Raw genomic sequence first — 27,736 nt, forward strand, 5'->3', positions numbered from 1 at the left:
ATCAAAGTTCTTTTGTGGCCCCAAGTATTGTCTTGGAAAGCGAAATTGACTACATAGCAAGTTCAGGTATACGAGATCAATGGTAAACTGAAAGAGAAGGTAGATAAACTGCAACTAGCATAAATAAATTACTAGATCGATATAAACGAAATTCTTTATATCACTGAGTAGAGGTAAAAAATCACCCTCCCTACGGCAAAAATAAGAAATATTGATACATGTAAAATAGGACACACTATGAAACCCAAATCAATTTTTCACACTGTTCTAATATTACAAAGGTCTATTTACATAAAGCTGTAAAACTTCTCCAGTTATTAGCAAAGTCGTGTATACACAAATCTTGATAATTATGCGGAAAATGTGAATATTTTGTTTCTGAAATAAAAATAAGGAAAAACTACATTCTCATGAAAATGAAAAAAAAAATGGAAAAAGGAACCCGTTTTCAGAACCAAGATCGTGAATTACAGAAGATTCTGTAGCCAGATAGATTAGGCCGTCCTCCTCCATTTCACAAACTAACACAAGTGTATGCACAAATGGTCTTAAGTTTGAAGCATAAGAAAACCTTTCACGTTTCACAAACATATTTCTTCAGAAAACTTCGTAAGTCTACAAAAGAATTTGCGTAAGCCCCTCTTTTGTGTGAAGGCTATGGAAATGAGTATCTTACGGATTTATTTTTAGAATAAGAAATACCCCACCATCTTCAATCATAATATGACAGATAGCATGTTCTTGGACAAGAGACTTTACTCCAGTTGTCTCCGTATTGCATCCGTCAGTGTAGATGGCATTCCGATTACCTATACGCACTCTCCAACTCCACCCAACCCCAATCTCGGCAATTCACGATCCGAAACATTCTCTGTTATCTACTCATCCTCTTGAAACATGATACCCCGTATGATAATCATCTCCTAATCAGTGTAACAATTCAGTATACACGAACAAAGGAATGACGGACGGATGGAAACGAAAATCAATTTTTGCGAAGACACTTTATCCCAATTGTTTGAGCATTAAATAACCTACTTGTGTTGCTGCACGTAAAAACACCAACTCAACCTAACCTGAAACACTTTAAAACTGCATAGGGGCCCTGAGTGGCCGAGTTGTCTAAAAGCGCTCTCCGTTACGGATCACTGCCATCTCACCTCTGACTGCGTGGGTTCGAGTCTCGGATTCGGCTAATGTGGGTATGTGAGAAAGCCTGCCAGTAGTTTCTCGTGGGTCAGTGCTACTTTCCGGGATTTTCCCGGGTTCTTCCTCCACCATTAATACTGGCCGCCATGTAGAGCCTATCGTGTGCTGAAAAATGGCGTTAAACCCTAAAACAACAACAAAACTGCATAACAAAGAAAGCGTCGGTTAGCCTAAGAAAGCCCCCACCCCCACCCATCAAACATAACGATAACACATGAAGGATAGCAACAACATTACAGAAATAATAGAATTAACGAGCATCGTACATGACCAAATTAACATCGATAATGATTATAAAAATTTGGTGGCAAGGATGTAGGTACTGCTATACTTGTGACGATTATTTTGATGAATAATTTGACAATGATGACAATGACGAGGATGATAACATTTTTTAAAAATGTTCCTCCTCGGTTATTTGGATACCCAACTCGTAAATCTAAAGTTCCAGTTTTTTGTTCTTGTTAAAGTTTAGAATCCAGTCTATGAATAAACAGTTAGTGTACGTCACACATGATAACGCCACTGACCTGGCCTTCAGTTCCATTGAGTATACTTATCACAGTACAGCAGTGCTATGAATTAAGGAGTAGAATACCCCTGGAGAACATCAGACCCTTTGGAAAAAAATGCAGCACACTTAGATTAGATTGTATATTGTGCCTACAGTGGTTATGATGCAGAATGGTATGATTTTTCAAAATTATTTGGTTCAATCAGCGCGTAATTATTGTCTTGCGGCGACTGAACACGTCTGACTATGTTAAACGGTTGAAGATCATACGTCACTATATCCTGATGACGTCACAATGAACAGCACCTGAGTCTACAAGTAGACTGGATCCCTGTCGTACTTTAACAACTGTTAGGAGCATTGGTCAGCCTTGACCTTTCATAAAACACGGTCACGAACACTGTATCTAATGTAAACAAAATGGACGATGCGTAGATGATCGTGCAATTTATATGCCCTGATGCAAACGAAATAAAATTATTGGAGAAAATAATATGTGAAACTTTAGATCTAATACACATTGTTTTGTGTTTTATCTGTTTTACTAAGGAATGTGTTAAAAATTGTCGGGAAGCTCTGGAACACAGCAATGGCATTCGAGATCTTAAAAAATAAAACGGTTCTGTTATATTTATCTACTGACAATAGCTTGTTCATACGTTCAAAGTGTTATATTTAACCTTTTTTGTATTGCAGGACACAAAATGTTTTACGTAACATTAATTTTCGTTTCTTTTATATATCTACTACCACCTCTACGCATTCTGTAAACAATGAACACAGGTGTTGATCTTTTACGAAGGGTTACGTATAACGTTAACACTCATTTGGACAGAAATAAATGAAGGGGAAAACAATGGATGCTTTACACAATTTCTTTTATTGTATACAGTAGATTATATTGCTTTGATACAGTTCATTTTCAACATGATATGGCAGTGTAAAAGTCAGCATTACCACAGGAGTCAGACGTTTTATCAATAAAGTACGGCGAAATCTCTGACAACATAAAATCACCTTATCGGTAATATAAATGTTTTTATTTATCGATGTGATTTCTTGTTGTCAGAGATCATTTATATTGCCGATAAGGTGATTTCCTGTTGTTAGAGATCATTTATATTACCGATAAGGTGATTTCTTGTTGTCAGAGATCGTTTATACTACCGATAAGGTGATTTCATGTTGTCAGAGATCATTTATATTATCGATAAGGTGATTTCTTGTTATCAGAGATCATTTATATTACCGATAAGGTGATTTATTGTTGTCAGAGATCATTTATATTACCGATAAGGTGATTTCATGTTGTCAGAGACCCTGACAATATTTTGTTTTGGCCACTGGAGGGCATTGGCACAGATAAACTTGTCTTCTTTTCAGTTTCATACATTAAGTTTCAGTAAAATTAATCTGAGTCACAAATATAATAAAAATACCAGCAATTGTGCAAACGATGTTGTTGTGTGACCTATTCTAAACATGATGATATGTGTTCCACTAGATGTATCCATTTATCAAGCTGTCTCAATATCCCAACATCAGTTCTCTAAAATGAACAGTTTAAACTGTGCAAGTTATAAAAGTGATTTGCATGAACTATTGTGATGCTGATTTAAGGTTGAAGACATTTAACTTCATACCTCAGTAGAAAAATTATCTGTACAATAAAGCAACAAAAAAAATGGAAACACTAAATAATCAAAAACTAAGAAAAGGAAGTCCACATGATTAACTTGCTTTTATAGATGTCTTCAACTTTAGACATTGGTCTACCTTAATGAGATGCAGCTATCACCAACATATAGACATGCATGGCACCGGAAATGTAGACCCTAGTAATGGTGCAGTTGTATTCCCTATAAAGTGGAGGAAGCATATTACAATGCAAAAGCACTCTGTTCAAACCTTGCAGTCACATGGGCACAAGAAATCACTGAAAGCTTCAGTTTAGGAGTCATAGTTATAGACGCTAGTGATGGTACATTTGTATTCACTATGGAGGCATATACTCTAGTGATGGCACATTTGTATTTCCTGGGAAGGTGGAGTCATAGTCATATGCCTTAGTGATGGCACAGTTGTATTCCCCATGGAGGTATAGACCCTAGTGGTGGTAAAGTTGTATTTCCTGGGAAGGTGGAGTCATATTCATAGACCCTAGTGATTGTACAGTTGTATTCCCTGTGGTGTCATAGACCCTAGTGCTGGTACAGTTGTATACCATGAGGAGTCATTGACCCAAGTGCTGGCACAGTTGTATTTCCTGGGAAGATGGAGTCAGAGTCATAGACCCTAGTGATGGTACAGTTGTACTTCCTGGGAAGGTCGCATCATAGACTCTATCGATGTTACAACTATTTCCCCCGAGAGGATGGTGTGCATTACAATGAATCAGCACACTGTTCAAATGTAATATAACAGGTTTAAGAAACAACAACAACAAGACATTAAATACACCACAGTATGACCACGTAACCCAGAGACTTATCGTACAATATCGAAAGGCTTTGCAACTTTGTATCATTGATTATATAAACACTGTAGATAAATCCCAAGGAAAGTGCATACATACCATTACGATGAATCATATTCTTGTAGAATACTTGGTGTAGGTTCAGTTTCAAGGTTTTCATCCCACCCAAAACCTTTTTCTCTCCTACCCCAGGTTACTGCATAGTTTTTCTGTTCTGCATTAGAGTGAAGGGGGAGGGGGTAACAAAAAACAGACAGATGAAATTGTGTACCATATTAAATTTATTTAGAAAACGGGATTATTAACCCTTTTAATCCTTGTTTTCATACGTCACTAATGATTAAGGCGTGGAAATTCATCGTTGATCTAGATTTAATAGGACACTGTTTTACTTAAGCAAGAATGTTTACATATGCGTATTATTGTGCCAGGGGCGGTTCACAATTTGATATACTAATAGTATTGGTATATGAATTTGTTTTATACCAACACTTTAAATGCCATATTATTTATAATGCATGTGGTTCATATATATATATATATATATATATATATATATATATATATATATATATATATATATATAGTTTTCTACTCAGTTATTTATAAAGTGTATGATTATCTGACTTGTTTAGAAGTTTGAAAACTCATGTTATACCACCAAAGAGTTTTCCATAATATCAGACCATACAACACACCATATCATGACAGAGCAACAGCAATAAATACTTTTCTCCAAGCTTTACCATGTATTAATTGTCATTCCTGAGAAAGTGTTTGATTTTTCGTCTATCCATCATTATGTCCATCCATCCATCTTCCCTTTGTTTACAGTCTATAATTTTGAAGCTGCTTAAGATATACTTATTAAACTTGGTATACTTTACATCACCATTAGAAGGTCTGTCACATATCTGAGATTACAATCTTTAAGGTCATTTTTCATGACTCGGGAATTTTCATTTTTCTTCATTCTTTCTATATTGTATGGTTTTCAAGTCGTTTGAGATTTGTTAATTAGATTTGGAGTGATGTGTCGCTTATTACAACTGGGGATTTGGTCTCCTAGGTAAAGGTCATGGTACAGTATCTCAAGTGTTCCTCGTGTTCCTTTTCAGTATGTACCTTTCAAGCCATACAAAATTAACGGATGATATTTGATGGCACTTTGTGTAGTATATTTGTAGTTCTAGTTACACGTTCAAGGCCAAATATTTTGAATTTGACATCACACATTCCATTCCAGTCTGTAATGAGTTGTTAGTGATTATGCAAATAAGCCTAGTATACTTCTATGTCATGATTTAGTGTTGTATCTTACCCTAGTGCTCTTTTCATTGTAATGAGTAAGTAATCTTTTTCCATCATGTTTTTTATCATCATTTACTGCTGTATCCCACATTAGTTTCCTATCTTTACAGTCATGATTCAGTAATTTGTTTCCCATTATTTCTATTTCTATTCAATAGTTTCAGACCCGTTTAGCTTTAGTGATGAAACTTGGTGTAGTTACACATTATCATTTGAATGTATCTTATGTATTGGGGATGTTATATTCAATATCATGGTTATTGGTTAGTATCATAAGTGTCCAATCAACCTGTTCTGTTTTCTCTTTAATTTAGGACTAGGCACTTTACACCTGTATCACAAGAACACCTAATTTCACTACTTAAAACTTTTGTGGTATTAGAAATGAGATAAATCCGTACCAAAGTTACTTGTTAACTCTTCGTTTTTTTTTTTTTGCACTTTCAAATTACATGAATAGATACATAGAACTCTTTTTGTGTAAGATACCACTTTCTTCATTCAGGTAGCACAGATATCCGAGACCAAAAAGTGACCCATGTCCACGATGTGAGGACTAGAGCAATGAACATTCCAAGTAAACTGTATCAGTCAAAAGGTATAAAGTGTCATCTTATCTAATTTATCTTCTATGCCTTTAGTGTATTGTTCTAGGTCCATAGTGGATTGTGTGCTATCCACTGTGCATTGTCTCTCTGTCAACAATTACTTGTTGCCACTATGAAGTCTGCTTTCTTTATAACAGGAGGTATGGATTTATATAATTAACATCTCTTACAAGTTTGATAATGAGCAAGAAAGTTTGATAAAGACCAAGGTCAATGCATACTAATGAGGTGATCTTACATCTAATTGTTTAACCATGCAGTCACTTTTAAAACCATATTTCAGATCCATTTCATACCAAGTTTTGAATACATGCTTGCATCATTATGACGTCAGATGAGTTTTTAATAATTGATTTGTTCCATGCATACTGATGAGATTATCTGGTATCTCAATGGTTAACCATGCTACCCCACTGGATGTCTAGATGTTTAGTGTATCTACACAAATATTTCACGAGTAGAGTAGAAATATTGTATTGTCATAAGAGATAGTACAAAATGTTTCCACTTCTTGCGGGAAATATTTCCATATATCAGCTCAATAAACATTCATTTTCTTTTATCTTTTAATGAAGACTGTCAGTTTGCATGGATTTTATCCATAATATTCCAATGTGATGAACAGCTGCATTATACATTGAACAATTTTAGGGTTAATTTGTTAACAAACTTCGCCAGTACATATGATGCTTAATGTTATGTATTTTGTCGACTTTATTCATAGAACATGAACATATTTATATTTCTGTTAACACATTTCCTGCGCAAATTGAAACTGCTGGGGAGGGGTAATGTAGAAATAAAACAGTGACAGACTTCAAAGCATGACATTTTCAAAGAAAGGATCTGTACATTAGTGAGCTGATACTTTTATATGATGGACTGAGCATCTTACAGCTTGAGAGACTATTAATAACCTAACTTTATTCAGGTGTAGTAAGTAGTAGTAGTAACACCATCGATGTGTCAATGCATAAACACTTTTGACAATACCAATACAGGAGATGAAGTATAGATGCGGATGTAAACAATCATTGTATTTTTGCATCACATTTTTGGCATGTCAATATCCATTTTGATACAAGTGGTGAAGAATCTATACAAAATTATAGTTAACCTATATGAGTTGCTTCAATCTTTAGCAGCTGTGAATAATCATTAGTTGTTTGCTATTTTATTCTTTATGTTGAGGGGTCATATTATACATCTGAAATTGAACTATTTCTACAGCTGTGATCCGAAGACCATAAGACCTTCCAATGAAATGAACTCTTTATACATTTTTGATGACAAGACCATAACACCTTCCAAGGAAATTGAACCATTTTTACATTTTTCACGATAAGACCATATCACCTTCCAAGGAAATTGTACCATTTCTACATTTTTGATGACATGTCCATAACATCTTCCATGGAAATTGAACTATTTCTACATTTTTGATGATAAGACCAAAACAACTTCCAAGAAAATTGTATTATTTCTATAGTTTGGATTAGAAAACCATATCACCTTCCAAGAAAATTACACTATTTTTGCAGTTGTGTCATACGATCATAACACATTCCAAATTATGTAAAGGCATACAATAACATGATTTAAAGCATTCATGCAGTGAAACACAAAGGGCATGTTAAGCAAAAGAAGTCCCGCATCTTGTCAGGTAGAACAGCTTGAAATAGTCTCAAAGGCTGAATGAAAATTACTGACAAATGATAGTGTTCAGAAGTTTTTGTTATTTATTGTCGAGGATGAGAACGGTTTATGAACAGATGATACGTTTATGTCCGTAGTCTGCATTCTAGAAGTAACACCAAGATGTTAACAGATATAAATCGGCACCACATTACCACTTACAGACCGTCAAAATATGGAGACCACCAAGTTCATGTTTGTATAGATAATAATTAATATCATAGGCTTCGATACACAGTTCAGGTCTATCATTTAACCCCTAGTAAATAGGCTAATATTGGCAAGATGCCTTTTTGCATGCCAGAAACAAAATCAAACATTTTTAGCTGGAATTACATCTGATATACAGATTATTTTATCACTCTATAGATTACTGTTGATATGCTGTTGATCAGACTTGTCAAATAGGTCTTTTTCATCACAGTATTGGTTGAGGATGATTATGACTGAAATTCACACATATTATTTGATGTTATGTGAACGTGATTCTGACTGACTCAGCTTGTTAAAAATACATCAAGCATCTAATTGTCTGTGCTTGTTAAAAATACATCAAGCATCTAATTGACTGAGGTTGTTAACAATATATCAAGCATCTAATTGACTGAGCTTGTTGACAATATATTTATCAGCTAATTGACTGAGCTTGTTAACGATATAGCAACTATATGTCTGATTATGTTCAGATTATGTTCAGGATACTATTTATAGCATGCCATTAGAAACAATTAAAATATGCCAAATCAATATCATGATATAACATGTGGGAAACAGTGTCGTACAATATTACATAGACCTGCTTAATGAAATGGTCAACTGCTGGTTTTCTATTAAGTGCATTGAGCGATATCAGGCTCCCTTGTACAATATTACATAGACCTGCTTAGTGAAATGGTCAACTGTTGGTTTTCTATTAAGTGCAGTGAGTGATATCAGGCTCACTTGTGGCGATATCAGGCCCACTTGTACAAAAGTACATAGACCTGCTTAGTGAAATGGTCAACTGTTGGTTTTCTATTAAGTGCAGTGAGCGATATCAGACCCACTTGTATAATATTACATAGACCTGCTTAGTGAAACTGTTGGTTTTCTATTAAGTGCAGTGAGCGATAACAGGTCCACTTGTATAATATTACGTAGACCTGCTTAGTGAAATGGTCAACTGTTGGTTTTCTATTAAGTGCAGTGAGAGATATCAGGCCCACTTGTGGCAGATGTTTTTATTCAGCTCACATTGCTTTCACATTTTTCCATTCCTGTTTTTCCTTGTGTTGTTTTCACACCACCACAATTTTCCATTTGTTTTTCCTTGTGTTGTTTTCACACCACCACAATTTTCCATTCCTGTTTTAATTGTGTTGTTTTCACACCGCCACATTAGATATAGTTGTTCTTTACCAATGTAGGTCTGCAAGTATATTGTGGCATATGATATGTGTCACCGATTGCTAAAATCCTGTTTTCCATAAATTAGTTACTTGATCAGATTCGTATATCATTTTTATTTAAAATTAAACTTGCTATTCAAATAGCCCAGATTTAATCCTTTACTGTGTTATATACTCTGTTCAGTGATTACATTACAAAATATACCAAGTTTGAGACAGATGTATTTATAACAAATAAACTGCTCTCAACATAAAAGGTAAAATGATTACATTTGCAACAAAGAATTCAGTATGGCGAATGAAAATTATCAACTCAGTGGCAGAGTGGCCTTAAAAACCATAATTTGGGACTTGAAAATTACATCGGCACCATCTATCCATACATGTGGACAACACATAACACATACCAAATAGAGGGAACATGTAATTTAATTCATAATCCCTTTATGATTAGACAACAGTTAGGTTCTACATTAATTCTTTATATGTACATGTGATTAGTGTGACGTACATCCAATAATAGACAAGTGTTACAAATTACAGGTAAATTTGAGCAAAGTGGCTCACAGCCTATAATTACCTATTATAATACATTACATGTAAAATAAGTTACATGTATATGTGATTAGTGTGGCTCACATTCTATAATTAACTAGTATAATACATTACATGTAAAATAGGTTACATGTATATGTGATTAGTGTGGCTCACAGTCTATAATTGACACATGTAATAAATTAGATGTACTTCTGATTAATGTGTTTCACAGTCTGTAATTCACAAGGACAACAAACACCTGTACTTGTGAGTAGTGTGGCTCACAACCTATAATTGATATGTTATTAATTACCTGCACATGTACTTACTGTGGCTTACATCCTTTAATTGGCAAGTGTAATAACTTACTGTACCTTTACATGTGACCACAATTAAAGTATGTCTCTGGAATAGCCGTCTGTACAAGTACTGTCATTGGAACTACCTTAAATACAAATATGGTTAAGGCTTTGTTAATATAGGAACTGTCAGTAGAGTGACCGTATAGAATCTTTATCAGTCGTGCTTCAGATAGTAAATTTATATGTAAATTTGAGTCCTGTCATTATATAGCATGCTATAGACTTTGAATTTATAAGCCAGTTTGTGTCTGATCAGTGTATAAAGACATGCCTTAGCAAGCTTCTGATGTGAATGTCTAAGTCCAATTGAGTTAAGTTAAAGTCAGTATGTAGTGACGTTAGATTTAGCAAGCTTCCAATGTGAATTTCTAAGTCCGTTTGAGTTAAGGTAGTATACAATGGCATTAGGTTCAGAAAGCTTATTGTGTCAATTTAGAAGCCAGTTTGGGTTAAGGAAGTATGCAATGACTTTGGATTTAGCAAGATTCCAATGGGAATTTCTGTGTCAGGCCTGAGGTATAAGCAAAAAATGACTGTTAACAGCTAAATAATATTGAATTAACCTTCTGCCTTATGAAAATTACTTTTAAACTACTGTTAAAGAAAAAATTGGCTTTTGTCACCATTGGTCATTAATTCAGCACTATACCTAAGTGACCTAAATTTGTATGATAAATTACATGTAAAATATATGTGATTAGTGTGGCTCACAGCCTATAATTAACTAGTATAATAAATTACATGTAAAATAAGTTACATGTATATGTAATTAGTGTGGCTCACATTCTATAATTGACACGTGTTATAAATTAGATGTACTTCTGATTAATGTGTTTCATAGTCTATAAGTCACAAGTACAAGAAACACCTGTACTTCTGAGTAGTGTGGCTCACAATCTATAATTGATATGTTATAAATTACCTGCACATATACTTACTGTGGCTTACATCCTTTAATTGGCAAGTGTAATAACTTACTGTACCTTTACATGTGCCCGCAATTAAAGTATGTCTCTGGAATAGCCGTCTGTACAAGTACTGTCATTGGAACTACCTTAAATACAAGTATGGTTTAGGCTTTGTTAATATAAGAACTGTCAGTAGAGTGACAGTATAGAATCTTTATCAGTCGTGCTTCAGATAGTAAATTTATATGTAAATTTGAGTCCTGTCATTATATAGCTTGCTATAGACTTTGAATTTATAAGCCAGTTTGAGTCTGATCAGTGTATAAAGACATGCTTTAGCAAGCTTCTGATGTGAATGTCTAAGTCCAATGAGTTAAGTTAAAGGCAATATGCAGTGACTTTAGATTTAGCAAGCTTCCAGTGTAAATTTCTAAGTCCGTTTGAGTTAAGTTAAAGGCATTATGTAGTGACGTTAGATTTAGCAAGCTTCCAATGTGAATTTCTAAGTCCGTTTGAGTTAAGGTAGTATACAATAGCATTAGGTTTAGAAAGCTTATTGTGTCAATTTAGAAGCCAGTTTGGGTTAAGGCAGTATGCAATGACTTTGGATTTAGCAAGATTCCAATGGGAATTTCTGTGTCAGGCCTGAGGTATAAGCAAAAAATGACTGTTAACAGCTAAATAATATTGAATTAACCTTCTGCCTTATGAAAATTACTTTTGAACTACTGTTAAAGAAAAAATTGGCTTTTGTCACCATTGGTCATTAATTCAGCACTATACCTAAGTCACCTAAATTTGCAATGGCCACTAAGCATTTCAAGCTGGTTGTCCTATAGCTACAAAGTTTGATTGGTACTTGGATCACTAAATTTGTAATGGCCGCTAACCACAGTTTAGATAGGTGTTGTGGCGTGCTGATGTAGCGAAAAGCATTTTTTAATTTCAATTATTGAAGCTCAAGCTTCTGTCTGATTAAGACCATGTAAACAAGCATATATAAACTTTTGTTTGCAGGAGTGCCTTGTTCAAACCCTAAATTGATGTGTCAGATTCTACACAAGTCACAGCAAGCTGCTGCTTCAAGTCGGTCTACACTGGAAGTAAACTGTCTATCAATGGGGCTGGAAATTCATGATGAAACACCCGCTAATGGGAACTGCTTTTTTGAGGCTGTATCCAGTCAGCTTCAACATTTAGATTGTGGTGTACAAAAATCACCACAACAGCTACGCCAGGAGGTAGTTGCCTTCATGAGGACTAATAGAGTACTGGATGTAAGTACAAATTTTATGTTGTCTGTACCAAAAAGGGGAACTTGATGGACCATTTTTCAAATCTTATCTCAGATGTACAAAAATGGTTTGACGAATAGAAACTGTAAACATGATTGTACCATCCCACAAACAGGTATCCATTCTCTGCATAGAATATATATATATATATATATATATATATATATATATATATATATATATATATATATATATAGCTAGAGAAGTCCATAATTGGTGTGTACAGATATTAATTACTAGGTTGACATGTGGGTGTTTCTGTTATGCACTGATGCCTATAACAGCGACTCTTGACTGAAATGGCATACGGGTCTGTGCATACAAGTTGGTTGATGGGTACCTTTTATCTGCAGACCTCGGTTTGAATCACCGTAGAGTACAACATTTAAATTTTCTGACGTATATGATAATGCTGATTAGTAATCCTTATAAAAATAATATTCTTATTATCAAGCATTATCCTATAGATTCAAGGATTTGAAGGACTGCACTCTTCTCTGCCCTCTCTCTCTCTCTCTGTATATATATATATATATATATATATATATATATATATATATATATATATATATATATATATATATATGTGTGTGTGTGTGTGTGTGTGTGTGTGTGTGTGTAAGAGAGAAAGAGAGAGAGAGGTATGCATTCTATACTTTGAAAATATTTGTTTGTTAAGTACTTGACTAATATAACAATTTTCTCCTTCGAATACGTTCCCCAGTCACATTACGATAGGAATTTTAGCCTGCTACCTCGCAAATCCAGCTGTACTAAAGACGAAAAAGCATCTTATCCTATCTTTTCTTAAATAGAGAAAGGACAGTAATTCTTGCTAATTACCTTCCCTTGATACCACCAGGTGTTGCTAATTTTGAGCTTCACTGTGCACTGAGACACACGCAATACAATAGCCTCGTACAATCCAGCATTTTTTGTGTCTCTGTTTACCCATCCAACGTTCATTTCGCAATTATTTTTGTTTTATTTATTGAGCTACATTTGTTTACAATTGCTGGCAATTTTTGGAAAGATTTGTCACTTGTTGGGACTTTGTCTTGTAGGACCACCGTCCCACCTTGCTATCATAGTTTAAGTTCACTGATATGCTAGCTAGGACAGACCCATTACTGGTGACTTCAACTTCATTCGCTTCTAGTTTGACTTTATTCGCTTACTCCATCCATTACAGAGCTCTTCATAGCAAAATTCTGTAGTGCTACTTGATAATTATGTTTAGTTTATTTATCTTTCGCGCTGTTATGTTAGAATTACTGTTTAATTATTAACTACGCATGCAGTATAAGCTTAAAACAGGGCAATATTTTTCTGATGACACTTCACTGATCAGTTGGTTATGACAGACCCATTAATAGTTTATGCTTTAGTTACATTTCTTGTGTCATTTAACAAAATTTCAATTAAAAGTTCTTTATGAAACCTAAGAGCATGGAAGTCTACAATGACTCCTGTTTTGTTTATATTATGTAAACATTGTTTCTGCTACAGCATCTATATAATGTGGTTACAACAGTATTATTTTAGAGACCTAGTAACTTCACATATTACAGTTTCTGATTATCGGTAGTTGTGTCTCCTGTGTCATAGTGCATAAGTCTACCATGACTCTGGTTCTGTCTACAGTATCTGTACATTGTTCCTTCTTTAGCAATGCATTGTGCATAAACTTAATATAGGACCATACGTTTATGGTACGACATGGTCATGGGTAAGCTAGTTATGGCTTTGTTTTAGTGACCAAGTAATAATGGTATATAAACAAAATGCTCCTGAAATAAATGTAGTCAAACTTTCTGGGTCACTGAGAACGAAAATGATGCTTGAAATTGTTTATTGGATCTGGCTTTAAAGATATGTTATTGGGTCAGTATATATTAACCTTGACTTGGGAATGACAGAGGATAAGTGAGTTATAAAGGGAATTGATCACAATGTAAACCTGAAATGATTAAATTACATCTTTGACTGGCTCTATGAATAAATCTATGACAAGGTTTGGACAGTACTTGCTTTTTAGGCACAACAATAAATGATGCAATCTCAAGCTGGTATTGCGTCATACATGATATGAATTAGATCATGTTATTCCTAGAAGTCATGGATGATGCAGTAATAACTCTGCTGAACAAATTGCTATATATCAGCTCTAAAAATCATAGTGTCATGCACTTTAATTTGTCAGCGTTTGATTTTGCAAAGAGACACATTTCTGTTTAGCCAGAGTGAGCAGAGATGCTTTGTACTTGTGTGAACAATGCAGATAACTTCTGCTATGTTTGTGTTGAAGTGACTTTTCATCACAAAAGCCCTTTATTTTGGCTGCAAGACTGGACATCAGGACAAGAGGTGGGCCACACAGACACATGCTGCAACAGTTGTGCAACAAATCTTTGACAGTGGTTGAACAGAAAAAGGAAATCTATGCCTTTTGCAGTGACAATGATTTAGAGGGAGCCAACAACTTATATCAGTAAATGTTACTTCTGCATTGTGCCTCCAGTTGAGAAAGGTGTTTCAAAGAAGAAAAAGTGGAATGTGCATTATCAAAACATTTCATCAGCTATATACCCAGTAACCCACAGATAATGACGACCGGTTCCTCATGCACCATAATCATTCTCACTTGAGTCAGACGAGGAATAGAAGGAGAATCAAAAAGTTCTGAACCGTCAGTGTCACATGATCCATATTTTCTCCCATTCTCCTCCTTTGAACCACATCTCATAGCACACGATGAACTGAATGACCTTGTCAGGGATTTGGAACTATTCAAGATTAAGACAAAGCTGTTCAGCTCCAGAATACAGCATTAGAATCTCCGTCAAAAGGATCTTATCCCATTCCCATCTTGTCCCATTCTTCTTCACAGAAGGTCATCTTGTAGCCTGTAACAATATCAGTGGTGTGATGGCAGCCCTCAACATTGTTAATGATCCAAATGAGTGGAGCATGTTCATTGATTCATTGAAGGTAAGTCTTAAATCTGTTTTGCTGCATAATGCCAATGTTTTGCCATCAGTTCCAGTTGGTCATGAAGTCAGATGAAGGAAACCTACGAAAGCATGAAACAACTTTTGACATGCATAATCTATGACCAACATCAGTGGCAGCTTTTTGGTGATTTGAAGGTTCTTGCTCTCTTGCTTGGTCTGCTGACTAGATACACAAAGTACTGCTGTTTGTTCTGCAAATGTGATAGTCATGTGCGAGATTCCTGCTACATCATGAGAGATTGGCCACTCCAATGGTCATTTTAGCCTGGGGGGAAACGTGTTCAGCATCCACCACTTGTTGAATCAAGGAAGATTTTTTTTACCACCCTTGCACCTCAGGCTGGGTTTAATGAAGAACTTTGTCAAGGTCATGGACAAAACACAAGCAACTTTCAAGTACCTCCATGGAAAATTTCCAAGGTTAGGTGAAGCTAAGATAAAGAAGGTTTGTTGGTCCTCAAATTTGTGAGCTTCTTTGAGATGATGCATTTGATCGTGCACTGCATGGAAAAGAAAAGATGGCATGGAAAGCCTTCCAGTTAGTGGCAACAGCTTTTCTTGGCGACAACAAGGCAGACAACTACAGAGAGTTGGTGGAATTCCTCCTCAAGGCATACAAAAGCTTAGGTTGCAATATGTCACTAAAGATGCATTTTTTTTGCACTCTCATCTAGATTTTATTCTACTGAACTGCAGTGCAGTGAGTGACGAGCATGGCAAGCGATTTCACCAGATCATTGCAAAAATGGAGAAACCTATCAGGGCAAATGGAGCCATCAGTGCTTGTAGACCTGTTGTTGGGCAGTGACAAGAGATGCTCCATTTTATGAATACAAGAGACAAGCCAAGATGCGCTTAGTAGACACTGAATAAGGACTAAACTATGTACTTATATATACATAATAGCTTTGTGCCTTTTGTTTCATAACAAAATAGAACCCTGTTGCTATTTTTTATGGTGTTACATAATCTGGACAGGTGAAATATTATCACATAAAGCTCCCATAAACACATGGAAAGGCATAGATTTACAATTTTTGATTAAAACTACCATGTACACAATATACATAGACGTAAAATGGAGAAATTTAAATGTCTTGGAAACAGTAGCCCATCAGTTGTTTTAATTGTCATATTTGAATTCAGCACAAAAAATCCATAACAAATTGCAGTTTATCTTTGAAGCAGACGACTTCTAAAAAATGTAGACCAGTGTAATTTCAACCAGTTACTAGTTTCTGCATTAGTTTGTGTCTTTTTTGTCATTTCTGCAGAGTATTAATTTAAATGATCTATATGCAGTTTCAAAGCTTGAAAGTCTGCCATGGCTCCTACTGTGTTGTATTATGAATATATTGTTTCTGGTATATAGTGTCAATAATATGTAATCAGTGGCACTCTGGGCTACCAGGTTACATAATTTGTTCTATTAGCTAGTAAGTCACATTCTAATTTGCTTATCTATTCTTTGTTGTCTCTTTTCTTGGGGGCCCCGAGTGGCCGAGTGGTCTAAAGCGCTCTTCGTTACGGATCACTGCCATCTCACCTCTGTCTGCGGCGGTTCGAGTCTAAGATTCAGCCAATGTGGGCATGTGAGAAAGCTTGCCAGTAGCTTCTCGTGGGTCGGTGGTTCTTTCCGGGGTTTTCCGGGTTCATCCTCCACCATTAATACTGGCCGCCATGTATAGCCTATCGTGCTGAAAAATGGCGTTAAACCCCACACCAACTCTTTTCTTGTGTCATTTCAGGAGGAGTGTTTACTACGTGCATGACATGCACATGCACATCCAGCACCCTGTTCAGCACTGAAGGGATGGAAAGGCGGAATAAAGCAAGGGAGACAACATATGGTGTGTGGTTGGAGATACCGGCATACTGGGGAATGTTCCCACGTTCTAGGCAGCCCATGTGGCATAAGCCTTCCCGCACGCCCGAGCATCGCTGCGAAGACTGTAAGTCCTGGTGCAAGGGTTAATGAGAGATCCGTTGGATCTGTAATAATACTACGGTCACACTGATACCAGTTGTCACATTTCCAGTCATCCAGCTGACAACAGCAACCCAGCTGGTACCAGTGGTCCAACCAACACCAGCAATCTAGCCAAAGTGTTCATACGGAGATCTTAGCGATAGATCCATCCATTTAACAAAGCTGTCAGTACCTTTAACATCTGCCGCTATCTTGTCATTACCATACTGGACATTCAATGAAAAATCTTTACATACAACCATGCCTCTGGTGCAGCCGGTACAGGTACATTCATACCAGATCCATTGGATCTTATACATTTCAAGACCCATTGAGCTGAGTCGATTTAGGCTGAGCTCACACCGTTTACACCAGCGGACAGTACTGGAAAGGCTGGCAGTCCTGAAAAGGCCAGTGATGTTGTCGGGGCTTGAAAGGCTGACATAGCTGGCAATTGCAGCAGTGCCGAAAAGACAGGACGTGTTGGAAGTGTCGGATATTTGATTACTCACTGGTTATCCTCAAGGGAGAGCTCGTGTCTTGAACAGGGCTGTGAAAACTACCCGACATGAGTTATGCCGAGCTTGAAGCTGAGTCCGATAAGGACCCGGCACACAGTGAGGGTGATGAGTCACCGACAAATCTGTCTTTTCTGAGGATGGAATAGTCTTCATGTGTAATGTGGTATATCACTTGGGAGGCGATGGCTAGGTTTGCTAGGGTATTTGACCAGGGCTGCTCACCATAACATGGCCAACTCTTTGATGGGTCCGGCCAGTCTCTTCTTGATACGACATGTAACATAGGTACGATCCACATCGATTCTGCCTTGTCATACCCTCCCTTTCAGGGTGACCCTGTTCAAGCCCCCATTGCTCTTGAGGAAGATTAGAGGGAGCTTGTAGGCAGGTTGCTTATCTACTGCCCCTCCTCCTCGCTGCTCCACCCAAACTGGTGTTTAGAAATACTCTCAGTCCTTGTCAGTGTGATGGAATATAAAGTGGTCTCAGTACAGGTGATCCCCTTCGTCACATGTGCACCTACATCGATTCCTATGACGCAGTAGTACAGTGACTACATGAAACCAATTTTTAGCTCACTGGACCTTCATTTTCCTTCAGAAAGGGGAGGCGCTGATCCAGGTTAGTTGAAGGGGCTGTGGGTTTTGTTCATAAGCAATCCCCACGATGCACGAATACACCATCAGATCGGGAGATGGGTGTCTTTTCACAATAGAGGATACGGTCGGTCATAAAAGGTGCTAAGGCCACATTCCCCAGCATTTTATTCAGGACTGTTGCTTTTCTAAATGCAAACAGCAGTTGGAGGCTCAGTATCAACTGGGGTCTCCTCACCCTATTCAAGATGGGGAATGGCTAGGACATTCTGCCTATCTGTCCAACAGAGCAAGTATATCGTCAGTCTTCATTTGACAGACACATACTTTCATGTCAGTATCCACCCGTCTATTTGCATGCCTGTATCCCTCAAATGGCAGACTTCACTCTGGCTCTGTTTTCTGAGGAGAAACAGTCATTTATGGCCTGGCATGTTCCCTTGTGTTCGTACTTCCAGAATCATTGAACTCGTCGAGTCTGTTTCCAACAGAACTACATAACTTGGATTTCATTGGGAGAGCTCTTTCAACTTATCTGTTTATTCTAAGGTAGTGGACTTGATGCCACTTGGCCATCACTTTATGCAGGCTTTGCCAGCACATTGGTGCCCCGTTTTGTCTTCTTAATTAATCATTCATGATCACACCCAAAATTCGATTACTCCGTAAGTGGGGCAATCCAGGTTGGCAGACCATTGGAATCCCGCTGAAGAATCCCTTGCAGAATAATGTAAATAACTGACACCAGGTTGCACGGTGAGAGTGCCCTCCCATTGCTGACCTTCATTAAAGTCAGTGACACCTGGCAAATGGCCTTTATGCATCAACACCTTAGAAATGAAGGATGTCATCAATGCCTTTCATTTCTGTAAACATCGCACCTGGGGAGATATCGGTCCGATAACTCTGGTGGTGACCCTTCTCCTCAAACAGAGAGTTACCAAACCACTCCTCGGGCAGTGTGTTTTGACTTGGTATTTTCTACGTGGTTGCTACAACCTCCATATCAGCATTGTAATTAGACACCTTCTGGCTGCATCACGGACTTGACCTTAGATGAATACAGAGGTGGTCATGTCCTTCACATGGAGTGGCCCCCTCCATCAATTGGTCATCACTCGGATTTATGCACTTCAATAACATCCAGTGATCCTCTTGGCAATGAGGTGGCATCAAAAGCTATCTGGTTCATCTCCCCAGTTCCAGGCACAAGAGCTTGGGTTGGTGAGTGCACTGTCAGCCATTTGGGAAGGTTTGGGATCTCTGCCGCCCCTCCTGCTATGCTAAAATTACAAGGTCAGAATTGCAAGATGATTCTGATAGCCTCTCTTTGGGCTGACAAGTCATGCATTTCCGATCTACTTTCCCTAACGATAATACACCCAGGAAGATTCCATCCAACCTGAATCGACGGCTTTCTTCTACATGCTAGTCAGATCTTCATTTGTGGAGAGAATCTTGAGAGTAACCACCTGTAACATGCCTCTGCGTGCCTATATCCCCTCAACTGGCATACTTCACTATGGCTCTGTTTTCTGAGGAAAGACAGTCGGGTTCCAGTCGCTACTAAAGGCTACCGCCCCATGATATTTGACACATTCTGGCATCATAGCAATATGTTTTAGGTGGGATAGAGACCTATCAAATCTTTTAGAGAATATTGGTCTCTTCAACCACTATCCCTTATTTTATCTCCAAAGGGATCCAGTCCTGGGTTTTAAGATTACCCGATTCTAACCCCATCAAACCTCTAGCCTACAAACAGCTAAAGTCACTATCATACAGACCATATTTCCCGAAAGCATTAGCTTCTATGTTCAGGATAAGAGGGCTGCATACGCTTTTATCTTGAACCGAATTCCCTTCCGTTTGGATCGGAGGGTTCATTGGTTCTCATGATAACAAGGGCTTTGTAGCCAAAAAAGGGTTCTTGTCTGTTGATAGACAAACATCCCTTGCTCACTCTTTTCTACAGACAGTTTGAGAACAGAATTATGTAAGATCCTTTTCACATTCTCAAGGACTCGCTTGAAGAGCACATACATATGTCATGGAACATGCAAATGATGCATGCTTCCAGTGTGAGCTGGAACACATAATATCACACTTCAAGCCCTTTCTGAAGTTGGTTGTAGACTTGGTGTACTCTGATGTCTCACTAGATCAGAATCGGCTCATTTAGTTTACTGCTTTGAAGTTTTTGTAATCTCTGTGAGCCAGAACACAGGATACCATGCTTCACGACCTTTATTCCTGGCTGAAGTGGGTCGTACGCTTGGTTTACTCTGACATTTTATCAGATCAGACTAGCCTCGTGTAGATTCGAGCCATCTCTGAGCTTCGAATTTGAATGCAATATTTCAATCCGAGATATTTTAGAAGCTGTTGGCAGGCTTGCAGATTCAAATTTCTCGAGTTTAACCTCAGACATTTAGGGTTGTAGAGACACACTTGGATCGGGTAGAGCCGGTAGCAGCACCACTGACGTCCATCAGACCCAACCAAATCAATCAACACAGCCTGTTAGCTTCACTGGAATTGACGACGAAACTTTTCTTTATGTGAGATTTCAAATTTATCTTCTCAGCCATATAAGAGTTTCAGATCAAAGTATCCCAGACTGTGTTGCTTGTGTCAATAGGAGAATGGGTTATTTTGGGAATCCAACCACTCCTCCCCAGAAGGTCTGACGCTCAGCATCCATTACTATTACTTACTCTCCTAACGTAATGTGTTTGGGTAATGCTTTCAAAAGGAGAATTTTTTTTTCTCCAAGAATACTTACTCAATCACATTACTTGGAAACAATCCAAATCTCCCTGTCATACAAGCATCCATGTTAGTGTCTCACACAGCTAAAAACTGTTGACACCTGCTGATATCAAGGGATTGTAACAGGCAAGAGTTACTGCCCTTTGTCGATCTAAAAATAGACAGGATTAAACGTTTTTATATTTAGGTCTCACTGGACAGTTTGTCTGCTGGTGAATTTTCATCCGCCAATGACCTATTGCAGAAAAATGAGAATAATTTTACACTGAAGATACAAATAAAAACAAACTAATGATTTTTGTAGAAAGCATACATGTGAGATTTTGACTGCGGCAGTCAGGTTGATTCGTAATGCAACTGGTGGTTTTTATACTGAACCAACACTGCCACCAACTCTCTTTTTCACATTCATTTTGGACAGGACAGAGCTATTTTCGATATTTTCCTGTGACTAGGCAGCTAAAAGAATCAGTATGTGCCTTATGCATGAATCAAGTTCACTAGTACTATAACAAATTAGTATACTTTTCATCACCCCTCAACCATCTAGATTTTTAGATATCTACCTCTGTAGCAGACACATGGAAATACGTAAGCCAAGTCGGCTGCTCATTTGCAGCCCAAGTTACGCATTTGATCTTAAATACTCATCTAACTGTGACAGGCAGTCAAACAACAATCCAACCAATTTCCAAGCCTAACTCAAAGTAAATCTCAACCACATTACAGATTTAGCTTCTTTGTGAATTTATAAATGCTAGGCTTGTGATAATTAGGTTCATGCCTTCTACCTTAAAAAATTGGGGGGTGGGGGCTTGTCAAAATACGAAACTATCCAGTGAGACCTTAAGAATTTATATGCCAGTCGGATTAGGGGAAACGCTTCTCAGTTTCAAAACTTTGGACAATTCTGAATAAAACGCAACCTCAACATGTGTAAAATTCACATTTGTGTGTTTCCTATGATGTATGGCATTTGTCGATGATCGAGAGCCATGATACTGAGCAACAGCTATGAGACACCTTCATACTTTCATTTTACTTTCCATGCTTAAACATACAGTTTCCTTATAACAAGTCAATGTCATCATTTTTCATAGCTAATATAGCATGTAGTGTTAGTGCCTGGTGACGTCTGTGATATCTCACAACAAAAAGAGTACTATTTATGAAATCTCAAAATGTAAGGAATAAAAAATGCAAAAAAGCCAAGCTGATTCTCCTGTAAAGTAACTGCAAAATGTGCATGCTAAGAACTTGAACGATGCACAGCATATATAAACTGACCAGAACTCTCTCACTGATTTCATGTCAAATCTATAATAAAACAGAGAAATCTTAGACTAAGGGAGGCAACTCATCAGGTAACATAAAATGTATGGACCAATCTTTGCAAACTAAACCACATCAGTTGGGAAATTTAAACTATGAAATTCTATACATAGATTCATCCTATCTGTTGATAAACCAATATTTATGGATAATGTATTTTAAGAACACTAAGAAGGTCACCTTTGCATCACATTTTTCCACTGGCCATCACATATTATTGCTGAACCTGCCGCTATTTAGAGAAGTTTGTTTTGCTAGTGATTTTAATCTGCATAGAATCAAATCTAAAGCAAACAGAAAATCATGCAAATTAAAAGAAGAGAGGAAAAATAACACAATGTAAAAAGGGACATTCATTTCACAAAACTCACCAAAAACTCCAATGAAGCTGATCCAGATACATTTGTTCTTGTGAAATCTCCACAACAATTGGTGCGGCTGACTCCCAAGGAAATCTTTATGACTTAGGCAGGTGTGTCCAATACACTTGAGGCCTACAAGAAAATAAAACCCTGAACTTCTTTTATGTAGGTCATCATAACTTAAATTTCTGGAAATAAGATGAAATCTCTGTATTGAAACATTACATCATGAGTAGATATGTATGTAAAAGCATTAAATTAAGGCAATCATCATTAAATTAGGAAATTATACTAAGTATGTACTGAAAATATTGAGAAACTGAATAAGTATGTGAAATACTTTAATTAAATCACCTTGCATGAAACTTATAAGGCTTTTGTTGTTCATTAGCAGAATGTATCAGGAGCAATACCTGGTTACTCTAACAGTGTTGAGTTAACTCCTTTATTCTACTGTGATTAAGTGATATCAAATCTATAAAAAGTGTATGTTTGGAATACCTATGACAAATTCAAGACATGGAGTTAATAATGAAATGATTTATGACACGTTGAATCACTTTGACAAAACTGAAAAAATGACACCAGTTCTTAAGGTCTCACTGGACAGTTTACCTGGTGAATGTTCATCTGACAACGACCTGTTGCAGACAAATGAGAATAATTTTACACTGAAGCTACAAATAAAAAGAAACTAATAATTTTTGTAGAAAGCATAGGTGTGAGATTTTGAGTGCGGCAATCAGGTTGATTCCTAATGCATCTGGTGGCTTTTATACTGAACCAACACTGCCACCAACCCCTCTTTTTTATATTCATTTTGGACACGAAAGAGCTATATTCAATATTTTTCTGTGACAAGGCAGCTAAAAGAATCAGTATGTACCTTATGCATGAATAAAGTTCACTAGTACTATAACAAATCAGTATACTTTTCATCACCCCTCAACCATCTAGATTTTTAGATATTTACCTCTGTAGCAGACACATGTAAATATGTAAGCCAAGTCGGCTGCTCATTTGCAGCCCAAGTTACGCAGCATTTGATCTCCAATGCCCGTCTAACTGTGACAGGCAGTCACTAACAAGCCAACCCATTTCCAAGCCTAACTCAAAGTAAATCTCAACCACATTACAGATTTAGCTTCTGTGTGAATTTATAAATGCTAGGCTTGTGATAATTAGGTTCATGCCTTCTACCTTAAAAATTCGGGGGGTGTCAAAATACGAAACTATCCAGTGAGACCTTAGTAGAGCTGGATTCGTGAGGTAGCAGGCTAATATTCCTAACATAACGTGATTGGATAAGTATTCTCGGAGAAACATAATTTACTTAGACATTTCCTTTCTTAAAGTATTTGAGGATCAAACCTTAAAGGAGATTCGGTTATTTTAGTTGTAAGGTGTTAATGATCTAGTATGGAATGGTACTGAATCATTAAGACGCTTGTTTGGTTAGGCAGGCATTTGGCTGATCCTGGTGAAATTTATCACTTCATACTATATCCTTATGTGTCTCTCTAGGCTTTTACTGCGTGAGTTTGAAACTTAATGAGCAATGAACGTTCAGCAATCAGCAACTCACGTAACACACCATGCAATCAATGACCATGACAATGTTTGCTTTTTAGTTTCATATAACTTACATGATGAAATACGTATGTGAAACATTAAATGATTTTATGACAAAATCTTTTCATGTTGTAAACGCAATAAGCTAATCAAAGATGGATCAATAAAACATCAGCGTCCTTGTCTTAGTATGATAAATTTAATATCGATTTTGTTAACTAGTACAGAACTGAATGTTTCTCATCTTCTCAGGCATCTGAAGGCACCATACATTTGGATGGTTTCATCTACAATGAAACATATGATGACTACTGTACACGAATGGCCAGGGATGGAGAATGGGCAGACCATGTGGTGGTGGTTGCAATGGCTAGGAAACTACAAATGGATATTGTCATTGTAATGAGCTCACCATCGTCAGGCCCAGATGACATTATTGTGTGGGTTGTTGGACAGACAGGTTTTCAGGGGATACCCATTCTCCTATGGCACATCTGGGAGTCACATTATCTATCATTACAACCCATAGGTAAGATTCAAAGTAACTTTAATGTATATTTAGTCTGTTTAAATCCTGTTGTTGAGTAGGAGAGTATTTAAGTAATGGGATAAATTTTGTAATTTCATATTTGGCTTGAATACTAATGATCTTATTGTTACACTCCTTTGAAATACAAATAAAATCATATTTAAAGAAGACCACCTAAATCTGTCATTAGCAACTTGTCTCACAGGACATGCAGACTCTCAAAGAAATCATATATCATACTGTACTCAAGAATGCAGTCTGTCATAGAGATCGTATATCATACTGCACTCAAAATATGCAGTCTATCATAGAGATGATACTCACACTGTACTCAAGAATGGTGTGTGTCACAGAGCTCGTATATCATACTGTACTTGAGACATGCATTCTGTCATAGAGAGCATATGAAGGAAGACCACCTCAATCTACCAACAGAAAGTGGTGTCTCAAAATATGCAGTCTGTCATTGAGATCGTATAGCATACTGTACATAGCATAGTTGACCCATCTAAGAAAGGACAAAACTGAGTAACACAGAGCATTTTAAATGGAAACTGTATGTCAGTAAATATTCTTATATCAGCTGCTACCAGCTATAATATTTGTTATCAAATTTTAGCAGCAAACAAGAGCATTTGACCTGAGTATCATGCAAGTTGGTCAGATAAACAACACTTAACGAAAAATCCTTTACTACTCCCAGATACTAAAAACGGATTGCAGAAAATTGATAGTATCTCTCATTGAAAGACACTGAAGTATCAGAAAGTAACGAATTAACTGAATCAAAAATGCAGTTTAGTCTACCAAAACCAATTGGACTAGGCATTTTGCCTTAACATCCATAATTACAAAAGATTCTAATTTAATTTTATTTTGAGTTTAAATTACTGCATTGAGTTCTTGCCACACACGCTTTTCTAGAAACAGTTGGGAATAGCAAATAATAATGAATGTTCATTTTGTATGGAACATTAATTCAGTTATGGGGGGATTGTGCAACAGCTTTTGAAAGATTTAACAGGGTTCAAAGCCAGCCTCAAACATAGGAAAAGGCCTAAAATTTAACCGTTAGCCTAAAACAAACTTACATTAGCCTCAGCATTTAACCTTGCTTGATGTTAGCCTTAAAAAGACTTACAAATCAGCCTGGGATTGATTTTTAAGTATGGTTCTTATATAATGTACATACAGTGATTTGAAGCAAGAAGCAGTATTTTGAATAGTAATGTTGCTAATGTTAAATGATAGCTTTTGGTATAGAGGATGCTTACGTTTTAGCACTGCTGTTGACAATGCAAGTCAGACACATTTCCAAAACCAGCCTTTGTGCATTGGCAGCTTCATTTAGAGCCATATTATATGTGCTTTTCATCAAGAAGTTTTACTTCTACTGTTGTACACTTGATCATTTTAGTAATTTATGGGTGGGTAGGGTGGCCTTAGAAATTGCCTTAATGCCATAGAGAAGCATCAAATTATACTTAAATTGAGTGTCTTGCTGCTGCTATGAACCCAGGATTTAAGCCAGTGGATTTGAAACAAGACTAATTTCCTGTATATCATGTAATCATCTTTTACTATTGCAAAAATGTTTAGATGATTAAAACCTTTAAATTAAGACAATATATATTTTATAAAAAAGGAACTGTAGGGTTGTTCGTGAGAATCCAAACATAATATTATACATTCAAGTGGTTAAGAATATCATAGGAATCATTGTAAAAATGTGAATGGGTATCAAACAATGAAACTAAACATCATAATGGTATTCATGGTGATTTTAACAAAGGCCAATATATATATAATCTTGTATGTGGATCATGACTGGCTGGTTTATAAAATCAAGATAGAGATATATATTGTATGTTGACCATGGTTGGTCAACGTGTATAAAATCAAGGTAGAGATATGTGCAACATGTGGACCATGTTATACAATCAAGGTGGACATATGTGCAACATGTGGACCATGGTTGGTCTAATGTGCATAAAATCAAAATGAGATATATGTAGTATATTGACCATGGTTAATGTGTATAAAATCAGGATATATAATATGCTGACCATGTTTGGTCAGTATGTATAAAATCAGTATATATATAATATGTGGTATGTGCAGATTGACAATTTCCCATTCAAAATAATTGTGAGATAGCTTTCTTAAAGTTTATGTTTTATGTCTGCACAGATTTTTATAAGATTTGGTAAGTAGGCTTATGTCATGAAGATATCTGTCCCAGATATAACCATATTTGAAAATTAGATTATCAATAACTCTTGGCTTATATCATCAAAATATTCATTGCCAGAGATGGTGCTAGTGCATGCATTTGCATGAATTGTGCATGTTTTATATAAATTCACGCACTTGGAGACCAGTGATGCACGTTAAGTCGCACAAACAAATTTAAATTTGAACATTTATACACTTTCGTATACAGCCATTCACTCCTAAAGTACTTGTCACAACATAAGTCAAGTCAGTAGAAGTATCATAGCATTTCTCACATTGTGGTTTTTTTCAAAACTGTTTTCACATCGGGGTTCCTTGCCTTGACATGAATGGATGTAAAAAAAAAAAAAACTAAGTTTGATTGGTACATTGGGCCCTTAAACAAGCATACTTTTGTTATTTGAAACTTGCATCAAGAAAGTTTTACAAATGTGTGTTTAATAGCAGATACCTGAATGAAATCAAAAATGGCTTTATTCCCAGCATAGTTCATCTTCAGATGACAGTTTGTTTCGCAGATACTGTTTAGGA

General features: G+C 36.6%; 1 protein-coding gene across 2 annotated transcripts in view; it reads left to right on the forward strand.

The window, feature by feature from the left end:
* Positions 1 to 27,736, forward strand: part of LOC149787162 (uncharacterized) — a 39,513-nt gene that overhangs the window by 6,244 nt on the left and 5,533 nt on the right. For both annotated transcript variants that reach the window (XM_089977662.1, XM_089977663.1), the window contains exons 3-5: positions 6,016 to 6,108; positions 12,026 to 12,285; positions 24,694 to 24,970. In XM_089977662.1, coding sequence (XP_089833788.1) covers positions 6,016 to 6,108; positions 12,026 to 12,285; positions 24,694 to 24,970 — 630 coding nt within the window. The remainder of the gene's footprint in view (positions 1 to 6,015; positions 6,109 to 12,025; positions 12,286 to 24,693; positions 24,971 to 27,736) is intronic.

The sequence above is a fragment of the Sinohyriopsis cumingii genome, chromosome 12 (assembly GCF_028554795.1).
Source record: "Sinohyriopsis cumingii isolate HCF-2022 chromosome 12, ASM2855479v2, whole genome shotgun sequence".
In the NCBI taxonomy this organism is placed as follows: Eukaryota; Metazoa; Mollusca; class Bivalvia; order Unionida; family Unionidae; genus Sinohyriopsis; species Sinohyriopsis cumingii.